This window comes from Gadus macrocephalus, chromosome 17 (genome assembly GCF_031168955.1).
Source record: "Gadus macrocephalus chromosome 17, ASM3116895v1".
In the NCBI taxonomy this organism is placed as follows: domain Eukaryota; kingdom Metazoa; phylum Chordata; class Actinopteri; order Gadiformes; family Gadidae; genus Gadus; species Gadus macrocephalus.
This window is the reverse complement of record NC_082398.1, coordinates 4,372,977-4,391,595: the sequence shown is the minus strand read 5'-3', so window position 1 is coordinate 4,391,595 and position 18,619 is coordinate 4,372,977. Positions and strand designations below refer to the sequence as shown.

The 18,619-nt window shown below is 44.2% G+C and overlaps 1 protein-coding gene and 1 long non-coding RNA gene across 2 annotated transcripts; both read right to left on the bottom strand.

The window, feature by feature from the left end:
* Positions 1-9,292: 9,292 nt before the first annotated feature.
* LOC132475654 (uncharacterized) lies at positions 9,293-9,742 on the bottom strand. The gene is made up of 2 exons (XR_009529956.1): positions 9,510-9,742; positions 9,293-9,339 (listed from the first exon to the last, which is right to left on the bottom strand). It is a non-coding gene; the product is annotated as an uncharacterized LOC132475654 (long non-coding RNA).
* Positions 9,743-10,226: 484 nt separating this feature from the next.
* Positions 10,227-12,890, bottom strand: LOC132475624 (glycoprotein hormone beta-5-like). Its single transcript, XM_060076856.1, has 3 exons — positions 12,152-12,890; positions 11,041-11,260; positions 10,227-10,723 (listed from the first exon to the last, which is right to left on the bottom strand). Exons 1-3 carry the CDS (start codon positions 12,307-12,309, stop codon positions 10,535-10,537), a joined length of 567 nt encoding a protein of 188 aa, XP_059932839.1. The 5' UTR covers positions 12,310-12,890; the 3' UTR covers positions 10,227-10,534.
* Positions 12,891-18,619: the final 5,729 nt, after the last annotated feature.

Genomic DNA, 18,619 nt, shown 5'->3' with positions numbered 1-18,619 from the left:
ATGGTAATAGTTTATTAATAGTTGGACAGATATATTCAAGTGAATATTTCACGGAGGGGCGGTGCCCTAGCGCCCCAAATTGACCCACCGCCAATGGTCGTGAGAGTTGCTGGCAGGGGCGCTGCCAGGAATTTTGGGCCCTATGAAAGATTCTAATTTTTCTTAGAACCTAACAATTATTCAAATATGTATGTCAAGTGTGTACTGTCATACCTACATCTCTGAAGTTTATAACAAACCAAACTGTTTGAAAATCGGTTGAAAATTTAGCAAGTTATGGTTATTTAAAAAGTACATGAATCACTACACATTATTTTTAATAAGAATACAGAAAAGTTAGGAAAAAAAAGTGTTGTTGAAATCATTGTACACTGAACAAAGTGAAATCATGAAATTAATCCAACGCGTGTTTAACAAACACAATATGTAGCTTATACACCAAAGGGTTATGGTGTGTGTTGGAGACATGATCACTTTATTTTCGTACTAAGTTTGCTAAATTGTGAAAAAATAAATAAGAGACTGACGACATTTTGGTGTTTTAGGACTCGATTTCTTTCTCAAGGATTCTCCTTGTTTCCTGGTTTACGTTTCAAACACTAGTCCTTTCTCTCAATTTTCTATGATCAGAATTCAAACTTGCTCAGGGTGAAAAAAAAAAGAATTATGAAGATGAGATGTAGACGAAGCCTCTATTGTGCTTTTTATTCAGAGAACCCCCGAACTTAAAGTGTAAATCGATCCTCTGCTGAACACAGAGAACATTCAGTGAACCCGCTGAGTCGTTATTAACCAAACAGAAAAACAGTCCCTCACATGTAGGCCTACACAATAAACTCAAGGACTCAAACAATAGAACAGTCCCTTACATGAACACAATAAACACAAGGACTCAAACAATAGAATAACAGTCCCTTACATGAACAAAATAAACACAAGGACTCAAACAATAGAAGAACAGTCCCTTACATGAACACAATAAACACAAGGACTCATACAATAGAAGAACAGTCCCTTACATGAACACAATAAACACAAGGACTCAAACAATAGAAGCAGCAGAGATGTTCTTTAAACGCATATTGTAATTATGTCATGTATTTAAAAATGTTAGGTCATATATATCCTCTGATCTACTGAACCTCTGAACATCTGAACTCACTGTCTGGTGCCGCAGGGTGAGCTTGTGATTTTCAATCCGGAGACTGGGGCTTAAGTCCTGGGAATGTCAATGGCATTGTGTTCAATTAAGTCTATTATTTCTAAGTCTGCTGAATTGTCGAGTTGACAATTGTCATTGTCAAGTCAAGTAAATCTTCCGAGAAATTTCTAGTCGGCGTCTTGGTGGTGCAGCGGTAAGAGTGTTGGCTAACACTCTGTAGACTCAAGTTCGAGTCCCCGCACGCACGGCTAATAAGAATGACGAGCTTTCAGACACTATGTAGGTTCAGGTGGCCTGCTCAGAACCAGGGTTCAAGAGGTACCGTAATAGATACATCTTATTTCTCTATCATGTGAATAGTAAAGTCAAGTATAACCTCCAAAAATGTTCAGGTAAGTGTCTGGGTGGTGCAGCGGTCAGGGCTGTTGGCTAACGCTCTGTAGACTCACGTTTGAGTCCCCGCATGCACGCACGGCTAATAAGAATGACGAGCTTTCAGACACTATGTAGGTTCAGGTTCCCTGCTCTGAACCGGGGTTCAAGAGGTACCGTAATGGATATATCTTGTTTCTCTATCATGTGAATGGTAAAGTCAAGTATAACCTCCAAGCAAGCAATGGTAAGCGTCTGGGTGGTGCAGAATGTTGGTTCAGGTTCCCGGATCTGAACCGGGGTTCAAGAGGTACATTAGAGGTTCGAGTCCCCGCTCACACAGCCACCAGAGGTACGTTAATGGATACATCTTATTTCTCAATCATGTGAATGGTAAAGTCAAGTATAACCTCCAAACATGTTCTGGTAAGGGTCTTGGTGGTGCAGCGGTCAGGGCTGGTGGTTAACGCTCTGTAGACTATGGTTCGAGTCCCCGCTCACAGATCCACCTGAGGTACCATAATGGATACATCTTATTTCTCTATCATGTGAATGGTAAAGTCAAGTATATCCTCCAAAAATGCTCTGGTTAGAGTCTTGGTGGTGCAGTGGTCAGGGCTGATGGTTAACGGTTAGTTAAAGCTCTGTGGACTAAGGTTCGAGTCCCCGCTCACACAGCCACCAGAGGTACCTTGTTGGCTGTAAAGTCAAGTATGACCTTTGGAAAAGGTAAGCCACCAAGGTACCTTGGTGGCTGTAAAGTCAACTATGACCACCACCAAGGTGTCTGGGTGGTGCAGCGGTCAGGCCTGTTGGTTAACGCTCTGTAGACTCAGGTTCGAGTCCCCGCTCACACAGCCACCCGAGGTACCATGATGGATTCATCTTATTTCTCTATCATGTGAATGGCAAAGTCAAGTATATCCTCCAAACACGCTCTAGATAGAGTCTTGGTGGTGCAGCGGTCAGGGCTGATGGTTAACGGTCTGTAGACTCAGGTTTGAGTCCCCGCTCCCACAGTCACCAGAGATACGTTAATGGATACATCTTATTTCTCAATCATGTGAAATGGTAAAGTCAAGTATAACCTCCAAACATGTACTGGTAAGCGTCTGGGTGGTGCAGCGGTCTGGGCTGTAGGTTAACGCTCTGTAGACTCAGGTTCTAGTCCCAGCTCATACAGCCACCCGAGGTACCTTGATGGATTTATCTTATTTCTCTATCATGTGAATGGTAAAGTCAAGTATATCCTCCAAACATGCTCTGATAAGTGTCTGGGTGGTGCAGTGGTCAGGGCTGATGGTTAACGGTTAGTTAACACCCTATAGACTCAGGTTCGAGTCCCAGCTCACACAGCCACCCGAGCCACCCGAGGTACCTTGATGGATTCATCTTATTTCTCTATCATGTGAATGGCAAAGTCAAGTATATCCTCCAAACACGCACTAGATTGAGTCTTGGTGGTGCAGCGGTCAGGGCTGATGGTTAACGCCCTGTAGGCTAAGGTTCGAGTCACCGCTCACACGGCCACCAAGACGTGAGTACACCAAGGTCGGAACACCACCACGTTGGCGCGTACGGCAGAACCCCACCCCCCCCTCTCCGGGGGGGGTGGGGGGGGGGAAAGGACTAAAGGGGTCTTGCTACTTGTGGTAAGGACTGAAGGGGTCTTGCTACTTGCGGTAAATAGTTTCATCAAAAAGGGAAACATTTAAAAAAAAAAAATTAATCTATTTTTTTTTATCTTTTTAATCTTTCTTATATTTAATCTTTTTTTTTTTTTTATCTTTTATTATATTTTATCTTTCTTATATATTATCTTTTTTTTTTTATCTTTCTTATATTTTATGTTTTTCTTTTTTTTAATCTTTCTTATATTTTATCTTTTTTTTTTTATCTTTCATTATATTTTATCTTTCTTAGATAATATCTTTTTTTTTTTATTTTGTTTTTCTATTTTTTATATCTTTTTTTAATCTTTTTTTATCTTTCTTATATGCTATCTTTTTTTTAACTTTCTTATATTTTATCTTTTTACTTTCTTATATTTTATCTTTTTTTTTTATCTTTCTTGAAAGATCTATAGATCTTTCTTTTTTTTTATCTTCCTTTTGAAAAAAAAAATATAAAAAAAAAGAAAGATAAAAAAAAATATATAAAATATAAGAAAGATAAAAAAAAAAGGATTAAAAATAAGAATGATTAAAAAAAAGGATAAAAAAATAAGAAAGATTAAAAAAAAAAGATAAAAAAGGATTAAAAAAAAAATACTTTTAAAATGTTTCCCTTTTTGATGAAACTTTTTAAAAGTAAAATAGTAGTCCTTACCGCAAGTAGCAAGACCCCTTTAGTCCTTACCGCAAGTAGCAAGACCCCTTTAGTCCTTTCCCCCCCCCCCCACCCCCCCCGGAGAGGGGGGGGTGGGGTTCTGCCGTACACTCCAACGTGGTGGTGTGCCGACCTTGGTGTACTCACGTCTTGGTGGCCGTGTGAGCGGTGACTCGAACCTGAGCCTACAGGGCGTTAACCATCAGCCCTGACCGCTGCACCACCAAGACGCTTACCGGAGTGTGTTCAAGAGGTACTTGACTTTACCATTCACATGATAGAGAAATAAGATGAATCCATTTAGGTACCTCGGGTGGCTGTGTGAGCAGGGACTCGAACCTGAGTCTACAGAGCGTTAACCAACAGCCCTGACCGCTTCACCACCAAGACACCTTGGTGGTGGTCATAGTTGATTTTACAGCCACCATGGTACCTTGGTACCTTGGTGGCTTACCTTTTCCAAAGGTCATACTTGACTTTACAGCCACCAAGGTGGCTGTGTGAGCGGGGACTCGAACCTTAGTCTACAGGGCTTTAACTAACCGTTAACCATCAGCCCTGTCCGCTGCACCACCAAGACGCTTACCAGAGCATGTTTGGAGGTTATACTTGACTTTACCATTCACATGATTGAGAAATAAGATGTATCCATTGACGTACCTCTGGTGGACGTGTGAGCTGGGACTCGAACCTTAGTCTACAGAGCGTTAACTAACCGTTAACCACCAGCCCTGACCGCTGCACCACCAAGACGCTTACCAGAACATGTTTGGAGGTTATACTTGACTTTACCATTCACATGATTGAGAAATAAGATGTATCCATTAACGTACCTCTGGTGGCTGTGTGAGCGGGGACTCGAACCTCTAATGTACCTCTTGAACCCCGGTTCGGATCCGGGAACCTGAACCAACATTCTTATTAGCCGTGCGTGCATGCGGGGACTCAAACCTGAGCCTACAGAGCGTTAACCAACAGCCCTGACCGCTGCACCACCCAGACGCTTACCAGAACATGTTTGGAGGTTATACTTGACTTTACCATTCACATGATTGAGAAATACGTGGTATCCATTAACGTACCTCTGGTGGCTGTGTGAGCGGGGACTCGAACCTCTAATGTACCTCTTGAACCCCGGTTCGGATCCGGGAACCTGAACCAACATTCTTATTAGCCGTGCGTGCATGCGGGGACTCAAACCTGAGCCTACAGAGCGTTAACCAACAGCCCTGACCGCTGCACCACCCAGACGCTTACCAGAACATGTTTGGAGGTTATACTTGACTTTACCATTCACATGATTGAGAAATAAGAGGTATCCATTAACGTACCTCTGGTGGCTGTGTGAGCGGGGACTCAAACCTTACCTCTTCCACCCGGTTCGGATCCGGGAACCTGAACCAACATTCTTATTAGCCGTGCGTGCATGCGGGGACTCATACCTGAGCCTACAGAGCGTTAACCAACAGCCCTGACCGCTGCACCACCCAGACGCTTACATGAGCGTGCTTGGAGGTTATACTTGACTTTACCATTCACATGATAGAGAAATAAGATGTATCCAATACGGTACCTCTTGAACCCTGGTTCTGAGCAGGGCACCTGAACCTACATAGTGTCTGAAAGCTCGTCATTCTTATTAGCCGTGCGTACGGGGACTCGAACCTGAGACTATAGAGCGTTAACCGACAGCCCTGACCGCTTCACCACCAAGACGCTTACCAATGCATGCTTGGAGGTTATACTTGACTTTACCATTCACATGACAGAGAAATAAGTTGTACCCATTAAGGTACCTCTTGAACCTCAGTTCTTAGCAGGTTGGCGGTAGTTGGACTTGAACCCCGGTCTCAGGAGTGTCAGCCAACTGTTCTCTCCACATCCCCATGGAGGTTGTAATCATATTGAGGTCGGAGGCTATATCAATCAGTTCAATAGAAATATCATTACAAACTTTATAGACTTATTAGACTTATACACTTACCCTTTAGTTAATTAACATACATTAAACAGGAATTGAACAGGAATTGAACCCTGGTCTCCAGAGTGCTATCCAACATTGCTCTCCACTGCACCATTCACCATTCAGTTCAATACTTCTATATTCCCCCTCACTCTCTGAATTAAAAGGAATTGAAGAGATGAGATGAGGAATTCTTTTAGCGTTTGGTAATAAAGTCATTGTGTGAATATATTCTCAAATATAAAATCGGAGCATGTAATGTTAGTGTCTTGGTGGTGAAGTGATGCAACTATGTGTTTTTTTTGTATGAGATGACATTGCTTGGGTACTTGATCTAACCAGTCTCAAAAAGGAATGTATGGTCTTTGTACGAATGAATGCACAAAGCCCCCCCCCCCCCCCAAAAAAAATCTATCATCTAGATCTAGAAATCTATCATCTAGATCTAGAGATCTATCATCTAGATCTATAGATCTAGATCTATCGTTTTTAATAGATTTAAGATATTGTCTTTTAAGATAGCCTAATGTCCAGGGGACATGAACCACAACCAAGAGCAATCGCCCATCAAGGCATTGAGGCTAAATTGGTACATTGTGAAGTGACTCGAACCCAGGACCTCAGGCTGATGACCGGGAGCTCGCCACAGCGCTGGAGATTGCCAGAAGAATATTTGACATTATATTCAACATGACTGTGGTTGAAAAACAACAGTCATAAGCAGACTTGAAGCTGGGTCCCAAGCACTTTATTCAGCAGGTCTTAAAACTTCAAATGGAAGGGCTTTCATCAGTGGGCCATTGGCTAAATCACCATTGTGTTACCTCATTAGGTACACAATAACTTACATGACAATCTTCTTCAATTGAACTATATCACATTAAATCACAGATTCAGTCCTTTGTCGCTAACAGGTGAAAACATAAAGCAAATTTTCGATTTTAAAAACCAAAATAATAACTTCAGCTTCATTCAATGAGGGCTCGTTACATTGAGTCCGCCGTGTGCCGCATTTCCGTGCCGTGCGCAACCGAGCAGCCTCGCTGGGGCTATGGGTCGGGTTGCGCACCTGTTGGGCATTAATCAATCAATGCTGCCATGTAGCGTTTTCTTCAAACGAATCCATGAAACCAGTTTTGACATCATCCCCCTGTGAGGAGGCTGCAGATTTTTCTGCAACATTTTCTTTGCAAAGTAGCAGTTGAAACTCTCGTGAACATCGGCTTGGGGACTACCACTTCCACTTTGTTTCTTATACAATATGGGATAAATAAAAGAAAGCATTTATCATACAATCTCAAATACCCCCCCCCCCTCCTGATTCTCTATTCATACCGTTCTTCAGGGGATTGAGTCAGCACACACAAGCAGACAGGCGGTTCCGCCTGTTGTGACTGCTGGATGTGGAAGCGGAGGTTGTTGTTCACCTAGAGGGGGTGGTGGAGACCAGTGTTGCCAGATTGGGCAACACTATTTCCCCACCATTTCGTCACACAGTAGAATCCACGCCAGGCTGGTTCGCTGTGCTTCGTTCTAGAAAGATCTGTGATGATTTTTTTTTACACACTCCCCAGATCTCCTAGCCTGGCTCCGCCCGCCAAAGTACTTTGACTCGATTCTAATTTCTCTTCAGTACTACGTCTGGGTCTGCGGTATGGGTCACACTAGGGCCGTTTGCCTGTTCCGTGCTGCAGGAAGATTCAGCTCGATTCCCCCACTCCCCCCGCTGGCCCGTGGTCACACTGCTCCCAAGGGCCGTGGCCTGGGCACGATTGCTCCTTCATACATACGTCAACGTCGTAATACGATAAATACGTCATCACCAAGCGTGGTGTCCAGCTGCGACTGAATGCTGTCGTCGGCCCAAATTTCAAGTAAACACTAGACTTCACTATCGCACCAACGTAAACCCACTCGTGAACCGCTTGCCGCCATTGTTTAAAATGATTGTTGTGGGGAAGGGCATGGACCTATAAAGAAAGAAGGGTCACGCAAGGACTACGTCATCCAGCTCACGTTGCGTATCCGCGCGTGTCATCTCATTAGCATCTGTACTTTGGCCACGGCACCTCTCCCAAGTGTGCCGTGGGCCGTCCGGCCCGTCCCCCGCTAGGGGAAAATGCAACTCACTGTACAACTCACTGTATGGATCGGCTTGTAGATCGGCGTCTTATTCTTGAAAACTTTCTAGTTCTGAAATTGTAGATTCTTGTTTAATATAGTTATTAGCTCTAGTGGAAAAGTTACATAGTGCAGGTTTAACCATTTCAATATTTGGGCGCACTGACTTTTATTAGGGCGCACCTGTGATTATTAATGACTATTTCTATATCAGATCATTGTAAATATCAACAGGAGCTTCTGGGGTATGGGGAAACAATTATGATTAGGTATTTGGTCAGGCTCTGACACTCCCCACTATATGTTTAAGTCCTTATCAAGCCATGACTACAGTTAAGTTGCTATTTGCTGAAATGTACTATAGTTTGAGTTATAATTGGGTTGTTCAAATAATAGTTTGACGACTTCTGTTACCAATTCTGGATTTGGGGGGAAGGGGTGTTATTGGAATTTAATTACGATTATCCGACACGCCCAGTACCTCCATGCCATTGGTTAGCTGTACATCTCATGCCAATGACTTCATTTTTAATAGGTGTGGGTTTTAAAATTTCATTTGGATGGGTCTGAAATAGGCAGTGGCATTTCTACATGTAAAAAACAGGTGGGGCTAGGCTAACATTTTTTATTCTTTTAAATGACGAACCAGTGTTCGTGACGTCACCCGTTTATTTTCACAGTCGTGGCGATCTTTGTAGACATCGACTCCGCCTGCTCTCGGCTATCCTGCACAACACAGGACTGTATGTAAAAATCTAGTACAACATCTGACCTGTGAAGGGCATTCATACGCTAAACAGCGTCTAAATTGCCGAAATCATTCAACAAAAATGGTAGACCCCTTCACTTTCGTTAGTGTTTCTACTGGCTTTTCAGGCATACAGACATCCATCCAAACAAATGATGGGGAATTTTAATTTTGTTTGAAATTCATTTTTGGAAAAAGTTACAGTCCTAATATATTACAAATAAAAATGGTAATTTTCCTAAAAAAGCAAAAGTATTTCAAAATAGAGATTGAGCTTCCTTCATTGGTCTTACCATGCTGTTTGTAGCCCTGGCTTGGTGTTTCCCGTTCTCTATTCAGCCCTACTGGGGCCATCACAACCATTACAAATAAAAATATACTATGCTTTTTGTTTTTTAACTAAGTGACTGTTCTCCATGTATCAGATATATATATTCAATTAATAAAGTACATTAGTGCAGCTTTTAATCTTTTATTGCTGAAATCAAAACATTGCAAGAATGAAAGTATAGTTTTTAAACTTTAAACTAAGCTTCCGTAAACCTCAGAATAAAATTATACTACTGCAAACAGCTGTAAGAGCTCCTATAAAAACCCAATATCATTTTACCATGGAGTACACCTCCCATAGGCCTAAGCAGTGTCCTGGAGGAGAAATCAAAGAAAATAGCTGTGAAAGAAAAGATTCAGAATGGCCTGTCTTGGTTTAAACCCCACTCGCCACCACGACAAGTCGCAGGCCAGCAGTGGGAACATATAAGACTGGAGAAACATAAATAGACTGAAGAGCACAAGACATAAGACGTTTAAACTACCTCTAATTTTTCCTCCAGACTAAGGGTTTCAAATCTGTGCTCCAATAGATGATCTACCACATTCATGTTGTCGATTCGTTTTCGTTTGTGTGCCTCCGGCATGTTTGTTAGCAAAGTTATCCTTCTCCTTCTCTTCTTCGCTACCGGACTTCTTGCGCGCGGCACATGAGGTGGGGTGGGAGGTCACTCGAGTCATGACTCATCACTTGCCTCACCCTACAGCCAATGAACTGTGAAAAACGAACAATGAAAAACGAAATGACGCTGTAGTGGAACGAACCATACATGTCCATGGCGGTCCCGGTGGAAGTAAAATAATCTCCGTCCACTTCAACAGAGAAACACTCTGAGCATGCGCATTTCAATGTTTCAAGTCCAATACACATTGCATTGGGCTGGTGGGGCTAGAGCCCCTCTTGCTCCTCCAGACGAACTCAGCCGGAAGAAGCAAGCCAGGGTCGACTAAATTATTTCTACACAAATGATGCCATTGAAAATATATATTTAATAGAAGCTGACAAAGAAGTATGTGATGTCATTTTAGAACCACTTACAATACAAGTTACAAGTGTTGCATGCAGAGTCCAGAGGATGCATTAATGTTTGTCTTAAACCTGCAATGTTTCATAATCAGAGAATCTCCTCATCAAAGTGTTCTCATCCTCTACAGCTGTTACTGTTGATAGTACAGACGGCATCACAAGAGGAATTGTAATGTGAATAGAAACATGTTTTATTGATTTGACGTGTACAATTCACAAAGGTCACACACGGTTTCTCACACACACACATACACACACACACACACACACACACACACACACACACACACACACACACACACACACACAATGGGCATTCTCAACCACACAGACGCACGCATACACACATACACACGCTCCCTTTCAAATCAATTAATGATCCCCACGTGCCCCAGAATAAAAAAAACACAAACAACATCGCTTTGTTGACAGAAACCGCCACGGCGAAGGCGAGCACCTACGCCCAGGGGCGCCGGGCGCCGGTCAGAAGGTTTCGCACTCGGTGTCCACGGTGGAGCAGGCGGCGCAGTGGCAGTGCAGCGCCACGGGGTAGTGGTACAGCGGGGACACGTCGGCACGGCAACCGGGCAGGCGGGCGGTGGCGTGGCGCGTGCGGGCGTACGTGCACACCCGGTGGTGCCGGTGGATGTAGGGGGGGTCCGGCACGGGCTTCTGCAGAGGGCGCACACACACACACACACACACACACACACACGCACACACACACGCACACGCACACACATATTGACACACACATACGCATACACACACAGTGATGATGTCAGTGCGTTTCTAATCAGTAAGTGTGTGTTTTTGTGTGTGTGTGTTCGTGTTTGTATGAGCATGTTTTCGTGTGTGGGTGTGTGTGTGAGAAATAGCATGTTCATGTGTGTGTGGTTGAGCATGTTCGTGTGTGTGTGTGTGTGTGTGTGTGTGTGTGTGTGTGTGTGTGTGTGTGTGTGTGTGTGTGTGTGTGTGTGTCCCCTTACCTCCCAGGTGTGGCAGCGCCCCCAGCAGGCCTCGGTGGTGATCTTCAGGCCCTTGCAGCCGGGCTTCTGGGCCACGAAGGAGAACTCCCTCACCGCACAGCCCCGGAACTCATGCAGGGCTGTCGCCACGGTGACCGACGCCAACGCCGTCCCGGTGGCGGGCAGGGAGGCGACGACGACGATGACGAAGAAGAAAAGCGATAAAGTGTGAAGATGCATCCTGGGAAAGGAAGAGGAGCGGTCGTTTAATGTCCGTTCAGTTAAACTCAGGCTCGACTGTGTTCGATTGCGTTCTTTTTTGGGATGTTTCGGAAAACTCTCAGTCGCTATTCTTTATACACAACAGTGATTCATATGTAGGCTATATGAATCACTGTTGTGTGTTTTATGGTGTTTTATGTTATTTATGGTGTTTAATGATGATGATTCATATATCCTATATGAATCATCATTCATATATCCTATATGAATCATCATCCATAAAAGATAAAACAATCCGATTCCATAAAATGTTTTATAAAATGTATATGTGGAAAAGTTTACAGTTTGCCCATGTCAAAGCAGCGATGAGTCACCGATTGACGAAGATGGGCCCAACACTGCTGGTTTGCGAGTCAATTAAAAAAAGAGCCAAGGAGATAATGTGCGGCTTAATGAAGCGGGTGGTTTGGCGCCCTCCAGTGGCCGTCCGGAGCACTGCAGTGAAGGCGCAGGCGACCGCTATGCAGATAATCACGCGTTGTAAAGTAAAGTAAAGACGTAAATAAACTGCAATATTTAAGTAAGTTTAATGGTTTTATACGCTCAATTTATTGTTTTATGAGACATAACGGATGATTTTAATGTAAAATCATACGGTCAAAATGTAAATAAAAGCATTGGAAACATTTACCTGAACAATGAAACGGAACCCAACGAAGTATTCGCATGTCAGGGTCAAATCAAAAGGGGAACCCGGGTGGGGTGTCTGGAGACGCGTTGTATTTAGTTGCGTTTTCTTTTCCAACAAATGTAGGCTATAAGTAGGGGAATGAGTAGGCTAAGTGAAAATGCTATTGGCCTACCGACTGTTTGATCACATAGCGTAAACTCATTTAAATAAAACATCTACCTTGTTCGGTGGCTTTTCGATGGGTTCTGCTGCCTCTTCCACTCCGTGAGAAATGGTCCAACATCTACTGGGGAATGGACCCCGTATCGCCTTGTTGTTGTTTTTAGAAGTTGGGGAGGACGGACACTGACGTCATCGCAATTATCGTGAAATTTCATTCGAGACCCCGAGCCAGAAATAATATAAGTGAGTGCCCTGGAAAATACAAACGCTTTTCATTATTTTCTTAACCTCTTGGATATCACTTCACCCGCCTCTCTCTCTCTCTCTCTCTCTCTCTCTCTCTCTCTCTCTCTCTCTCTCTCTCTCTCTCTCTCTCTCTCTCTCTCTCTCTCTCTCTCTCTCTCTCTCTCTGTGCTAAAGACATGTATGATAATGCGTAGGTCTGACATATAACTTTCCCCTTGCTTACTGTGTGTGTGTGTGTGTGTGTGTGTGTGTGTGTGTGTGTGTGTGTGTGTGTGTGTGTGTGTGTGTGTGTGTGTGTGTGTGTGTGTGTGTGTGTGTTGACATCAGCTCCAGCAGGAAAACGGTTTTTGTATGATATTAATATGACGACATATTCAATCGCAATCCATAAAGTCAACTGAAACCTCCAAGCACATCCCAGCAGGTGTGGGTGGTCCACAGCAAACTGCTGCTGATCAGCCCTGCAGACCTGGGTTCAAGTCCACCCAGCAATGCCCTCCTTCAAACTTAGTTGCTTTTTGGAAACAATGTTATATGAATTGTAAAGTAAATGATAAACTCAGACTACATCATGTGAAAGGTCTTGATGGCACATTGGCGCTGTTGGGGTCTAGTCCTGAGTACATGTGTTTGAGGTTTGGACGTGGTTATACCCGTGGGCTAGGGCCTTGATCAAGCCTCAAACACTGGTTTGCGGGGCGTGTGTGGCTGACATCGTGTTCATGTTCTTGTTGCATGATTGGGACTGCCCTTTAGTGACCGTCCCTTTTGTGATACATTTCTCTTGCTGTTAAGCCACGTCTGTTCGAATGTCCACTACAACTTTAACATCCATGGAGTTCAGCATGTTCGTCTCCGTGGTGCAGTTGAGATGGCCCCGAACATTAGTTGTAAATTGCTTGAGGCTGGATCTAGCCTCAGACACTGTTTCAAATCCCACGTGTCGCAATAACACACAGGGTCATATCACTGGTTCCAGGGCTGCATGTGGCTGGCATTGTGTTCAAGTCCTGTTTATGATGGACTTGTTTGAGTGTCAGTGTCGAATTCGGGATGCATTCCTCTTCCACAAGGCACGTCTATTCTAACTTCAACTAGTCTACAAGTATAACTTCCGAGCAGTTCAGAGTCTCGGGTGGCCTGTTATTGGGTTTGAGTTCTGATCCCGTTGGCCTTGTGTGAATGTGTCTCGATGATGATGAAACTCCCTTCTTCTTAAGTTACTTCTATTCTAAAGTAAACTACGAGAATAACTTCAGAGCATTTCACTGTTTGTCTCGGTGGTGCAACGGATATGAGAGATGTACGTTGGCGGAAATAGTCGAATGTGAGATCTGGATTCTCGGGGTCAAGTCCTGGCGACCACACCGACCCCTGGGTCACTGTGGTTTTAATTACATTTTTGAAACTTTTACCAAACAAGAGGTGCCTCGGTGAGGGATTTGTTCTATACTCTACCTATTCTGGAGACATGAGTTCTATTCCTGCCACGGGTGGTTCGTCAGAACCACTGTCTGGTGAAGGGAGCCGTTCTCGAACACGTTCATTTCGAATGACTGTCTGTGAGAACGGATGATGGAATGAGTGCACTCATTCACACCCATCTATCCTCCCAGGCAGTCATTCCCACTCACCCATTCAATCTGAATCAACGTCTGTGCCAATTAATTGTTGTGAATTAAGTCATCCACATCAATCCATTCACACAGACAGTTATTCACAATCATCCATTCACCGTACAGTCTTTCCCACAAAACCCCCCATGGCTGGAATCGAACTCATGTCTCTAGATCAGATACTTAACAGCCCTATCACCTGCTCCACAGAGGCACCTATAGGACATGGTGGGAGTATATAATTTACCTCACAATTCACATGGCATTGTTAATAAAAGAGCCATGAGTTTTGAAGGAGGCCGTTGTTGGTGGGAATTTAACCCTTGTTCGCAGTGGTTAGCGACAGCAGCCAATCTGAACGGCGGTACACTCCACTGGACCACAGACATGCTAAGCTTTAACTAGTCGGAGTTACATATCACAATACAATTCACATGACTTTGGTTTAAAACTGTAATTAAGTTCACAGGAGAATGTGCGTTGGGGGACTCGAACCCAGGTCTGCAGTGCTTAAAAACAGTAGACTGGACCACTGAGATGAGTGAAATGAACTAGTCTGTGTTTGACAGTATCATTTCAATGAAATTGTTACATGCATTTCAATGGCGATGTCATGTGAATTTTGGCACATGCTATTGAACAATAGCATGTAAGGGTTTTGGAAGGCTGATTCTGCCAAGACACAGTTGGCTAGCCATCTAATGAAATAGGGCAAATCCTACCAGTTGCAGATAAATATTTTTTGTTATATTACAATACTTTACCAACACATTATTATAAATATATGAATACGCAATGCCAATATAAATATTCACATTGGAGGTGTGAAATGCCAGGCATAATTTCCAAATAGGCCTGGAATAATTTCAGCATCTTCTACGCTAAAGTCTTGTGTGTTATCGTTTACATAAATACTGTCTGTATAATATGTAATCCCGCCAACACTGGTCGTCAAGGTGACCTAATAGTAGGCTACACAAATATGAACGAAAAGAGCAACTGTCAGGACACAGAGATAGGAAGGCGCGACACAAAGACTCTGGACACACACACAAGAGTGTTTTCTCAAAGTGAGGTTTCAATTTTTAGTACATAGTTTTGTTTGGGATTTTTTTTTTCTCCTCCAATCTACAACTCCCGCTCCCTCCCCCCACCCCCCACCCACCCACCCACCCACCCACACCCTGTCCATCCCCCGCCAGCATGTAACATTAGGTACAGTAGTAGTAAACCTTTATACATTCAGACCCCCGCTCCACCCCCCCCCCCCCCCCCCACCGCTACACTACTAAGTTGGTCCCCAAAATATACGTCTTCTTTATCATCATCATCATCCTCATCGTCGTCATCATCATCCTCACCTTCATCGTCACCTGTAAGCATTTTGGGATTCTTTTTTTTGACCTCAGCACAACAAACGTAAACCCGCGTGCGGACGAGGTGGTGGGCGTGGACTCTGCTACGGGGGTGCCTGGTTGAAGCGCGGTCTCCGACTTATTGCCGGCGCTCTATCCTTCTCCGGTGCCACACCTCCACCTCCACCTCCGTGATTCCTTTCTCCCCTGTTCCTGCTCCTCCCGCCCCCACCCCTTCTACTGGCTTTGGATTTGGCGGCGTGGACGGTTGCTTGTAGGGGGTGGGGGGGGGGCTTGGGCGGCAGACTCCCTAAGTTTACAGACGCTTTGAGGACAAAACAAAATGACGCCTAAAGGCTCAGTCAAACACCTTCGGGGAAACAGTGCCTAGGTTTCCGATAAATCATTCGAGCGTTCTAGATAGTTCTAGTTACAACATGGATCCTCTTCAAATATAGCTGTTTTTGGGGGGGGGAGTGGGGGGCAATTGTGTATCTCAAGGACTACCTTCTCACCCGGCTATAGGCCTTAACAATCAAGTGGTATAAACAATAGTGAAAAGACAAAAACACAAACTGATCGGCCGTCGAGGGGAAGCTCCGAGCTCTCGTCTCTGACTGAAGCGCCAGCCAGCTGGGGGGAACTCAGTGGATCCAAAGGCTACTGTATTCACAGCAGAAGATGGATCCACACACACACACACACACACACACACACACACACACACACACACACACACACACACACACACACACACACACACACACACACACACACACACACACACACACACACACACATCTATGCTCTCTAAACACCATGTCTGCAGAAATTCACTGCTACACACTTGACTGCTACAAAATCTATTACCTTTTATTGCATACGCTGAATCAATAGTCGGTTTGACTAATGCTATACTTTCCAAAAAGAAAAGACGGATGACGATGAAAGCTAAAATGCGTAATTGTTCCCGGTCGTCTGGGGGCTAGGTGTGATTTCGGTTGGTTGGCAGTAACGTTCTGATTAAGGCGTGATTTGGACTATCGAGTGATTTGAGGAAAAAGGAAACCAATGGGACCCAAACGAACGTCTGAACGTCTGCACGATGGAACATATGGCCTAGCGGTTGTTGTTAGTTGATGATACATTCAGCTTCCATCCCCGTTCTACCGGAACCAAAGAGACAGATGAACACATCCCCCCATACATTTTCTCCATCGCCCTATCTACGAGAAAAAAAGAAAAATTAACGGTTTCACTCACTAAACGACACACTGGCATTTGTGTCTGAACTTTGCATGTGCACACACACACGCGCGCGCACGCGCGCACACACACGCACACTCAACACTGACATACATACAATCTTCTACTAAGGTAACAATTTCCTGATCAAATTGAACATAAATAGCATTCGTTTCATTTGGACACAAAATAATAATCCAATAACAAAATCAAAAAACGATTTAAAAAACATTCTTCAAAATGGTTGACAAGTAAAGAACCGTTTTAAGACAATGTGATAAATTATCAAGGACACATGTTTGACAGCAGAAAACGGGGGGCTGAACGGCCACCTAGCTCCCCCCATTTAGGTGACCGTTGCCCCACACTAAAGAAAGAACACGCACCACACACACCCACTTACACACGTTTTCCTGAAAGAATGAAAATATTGCTAAAATAACGTTATATCTGGTCGCCCCTTTGGAAACACAAACACCCACACACGCCTATAATACAATAATTAGACAGAAATGTACAGGTTTTTTTTGTTTTTGTTTCGGAAATCGAACACTGTTGTGGTCGGATGTCCTTCAGGTTCCGAGGTCAGAAAAATCAAACTGGTATTTGTATTTCGTGTTGGTTCGGTTTTGCTTCGTCGTCGCCCTCTGGTGGACGAGACGAGACTTGTGGTGGTGGTCTTTTTGAACGTGTTTCGTAAGATATTCTTGTTTTTTTTGCTGTCAATCCAGGTAGTTTATTAGTACATGAGTTTGAGTACCGAGTTTGTGTCCACTCAAGGGAAATCAGTCACAGAAATCAGCCGCTCCTGTTATAGTTGACTCGTCTGACTGCGGTATACCTCCTGTTTTAACTACGGCCACAAATATCGGGGAAAATATCCCGAAAAATAACGGAAAACACGGAAATTCGGATACATTCCTTTCCTTCCTCGATGAGGTGTCACTGTCAATACAATAAACACAAAAACAAAAACTAAAAACCTATAAAGATATAAATAACAAACACACGGGCAGCATTCTCCTTCAAAGTTTCTGCTACACTATTGATTTCCCCATAGCACACAACGGACATATTACTTTCCAGAGACATATTCATATAGAGCTATATATATTTATATATATAGATGTATAAAAAACATATCATAGTCATCAAATCTTCGTCAAGAGTGGTGTTACGGTAAGGAGTACGAAGTGGGAGGGTGTTTTGTCGTATGGTACGACCCCATTGGTTACCCTGACGACGTTGACACTCGTCACGGTAACCAACCGAATCCTGGAAAGAAAGTCCAAAGTCTTATTTTGCGTGGGCACCTAAAACCAAAGCATGCAATTGGTTGGTGTGAGTGTGTGAGCCCAAATAAAAATACAATTCATTAATTAAGCAAAGAAGAGGGGGCATTTTTTTTGGTATATTCAAAAGTTCTTAAATAAAAACACAGAAATAGAGTGCCTGCTGTCACAGCCAATCAGAGAGCCCGATCGGCCTCTTTGACCACGCCCTCCCACCGACCGAACGCTGCCACACCTGTGCCATTGTCTCAGTGCGAGTCTTTCGTGTGAGAGCCGTTTATGGACCTCAGTAGGGGCGGGGGCGGTAATGTTTGTGTGACGTTTGCTCACACACCAGATGGAGCACGTTGATGCCTGTGATGTCACAGCTGACCCGAGGAAAGGCTTCCAGATGTTTCGTCAGGTGTTGAAAACCAACCCTGCGACCAAACCGTGTCCAGTTGGTTTGTCGTCGTGTGGGGGGGGGGGGGGGGCGTGGTGGGGGGCGTGGTGAGACCCACTCAGACCACTCAGACCAGGGGGTTCGAAAACAATGCCAGTCTGTGCTTTAGGATGCGTGTATTTCCAACTGAAGAAGGGCGGAGACCAAAGAAACGGAACCGAGGAAGAAACGATCAATAAATAAATAAATACATCAAACCCAAAGAAGCCAGTTTCACACGACTTAGGGACAGGAAGTAGAAGGGGGGGAATCGGTGGCGGTTCTGAGCGCGGCGGCGGCGGCTGCGGCTCCTCTTGTGGCGAGAGCGGCGGTTGCCCCGACCCGGGGCA

Excerpts from the sequence above, each read along its gene's own strand:
- LOC132475624 (XM_060076856.1), bottom strand. The coding sequence starts at position 12,309 with ATGAAATTTCACGATAATTGCGATGACGTCAGTGTCCGTCCTCCCCAA. Across the intron at positions 11,261-12,151 it reads TCGAAAAGCCACCGAACAAG|GATGCATCTTCACACTTTAT; the intron begins GTAGATGTTTTA and ends TTCCTTTCCCAG. Across the intron at positions 10,724-11,040 it reads GGCGCTGCCACACCTGGGAG|AAGCCCGTGCCGGACCCCCC; the intron begins GTAAGGGGACAC and ends CGCCCTCTGCAG.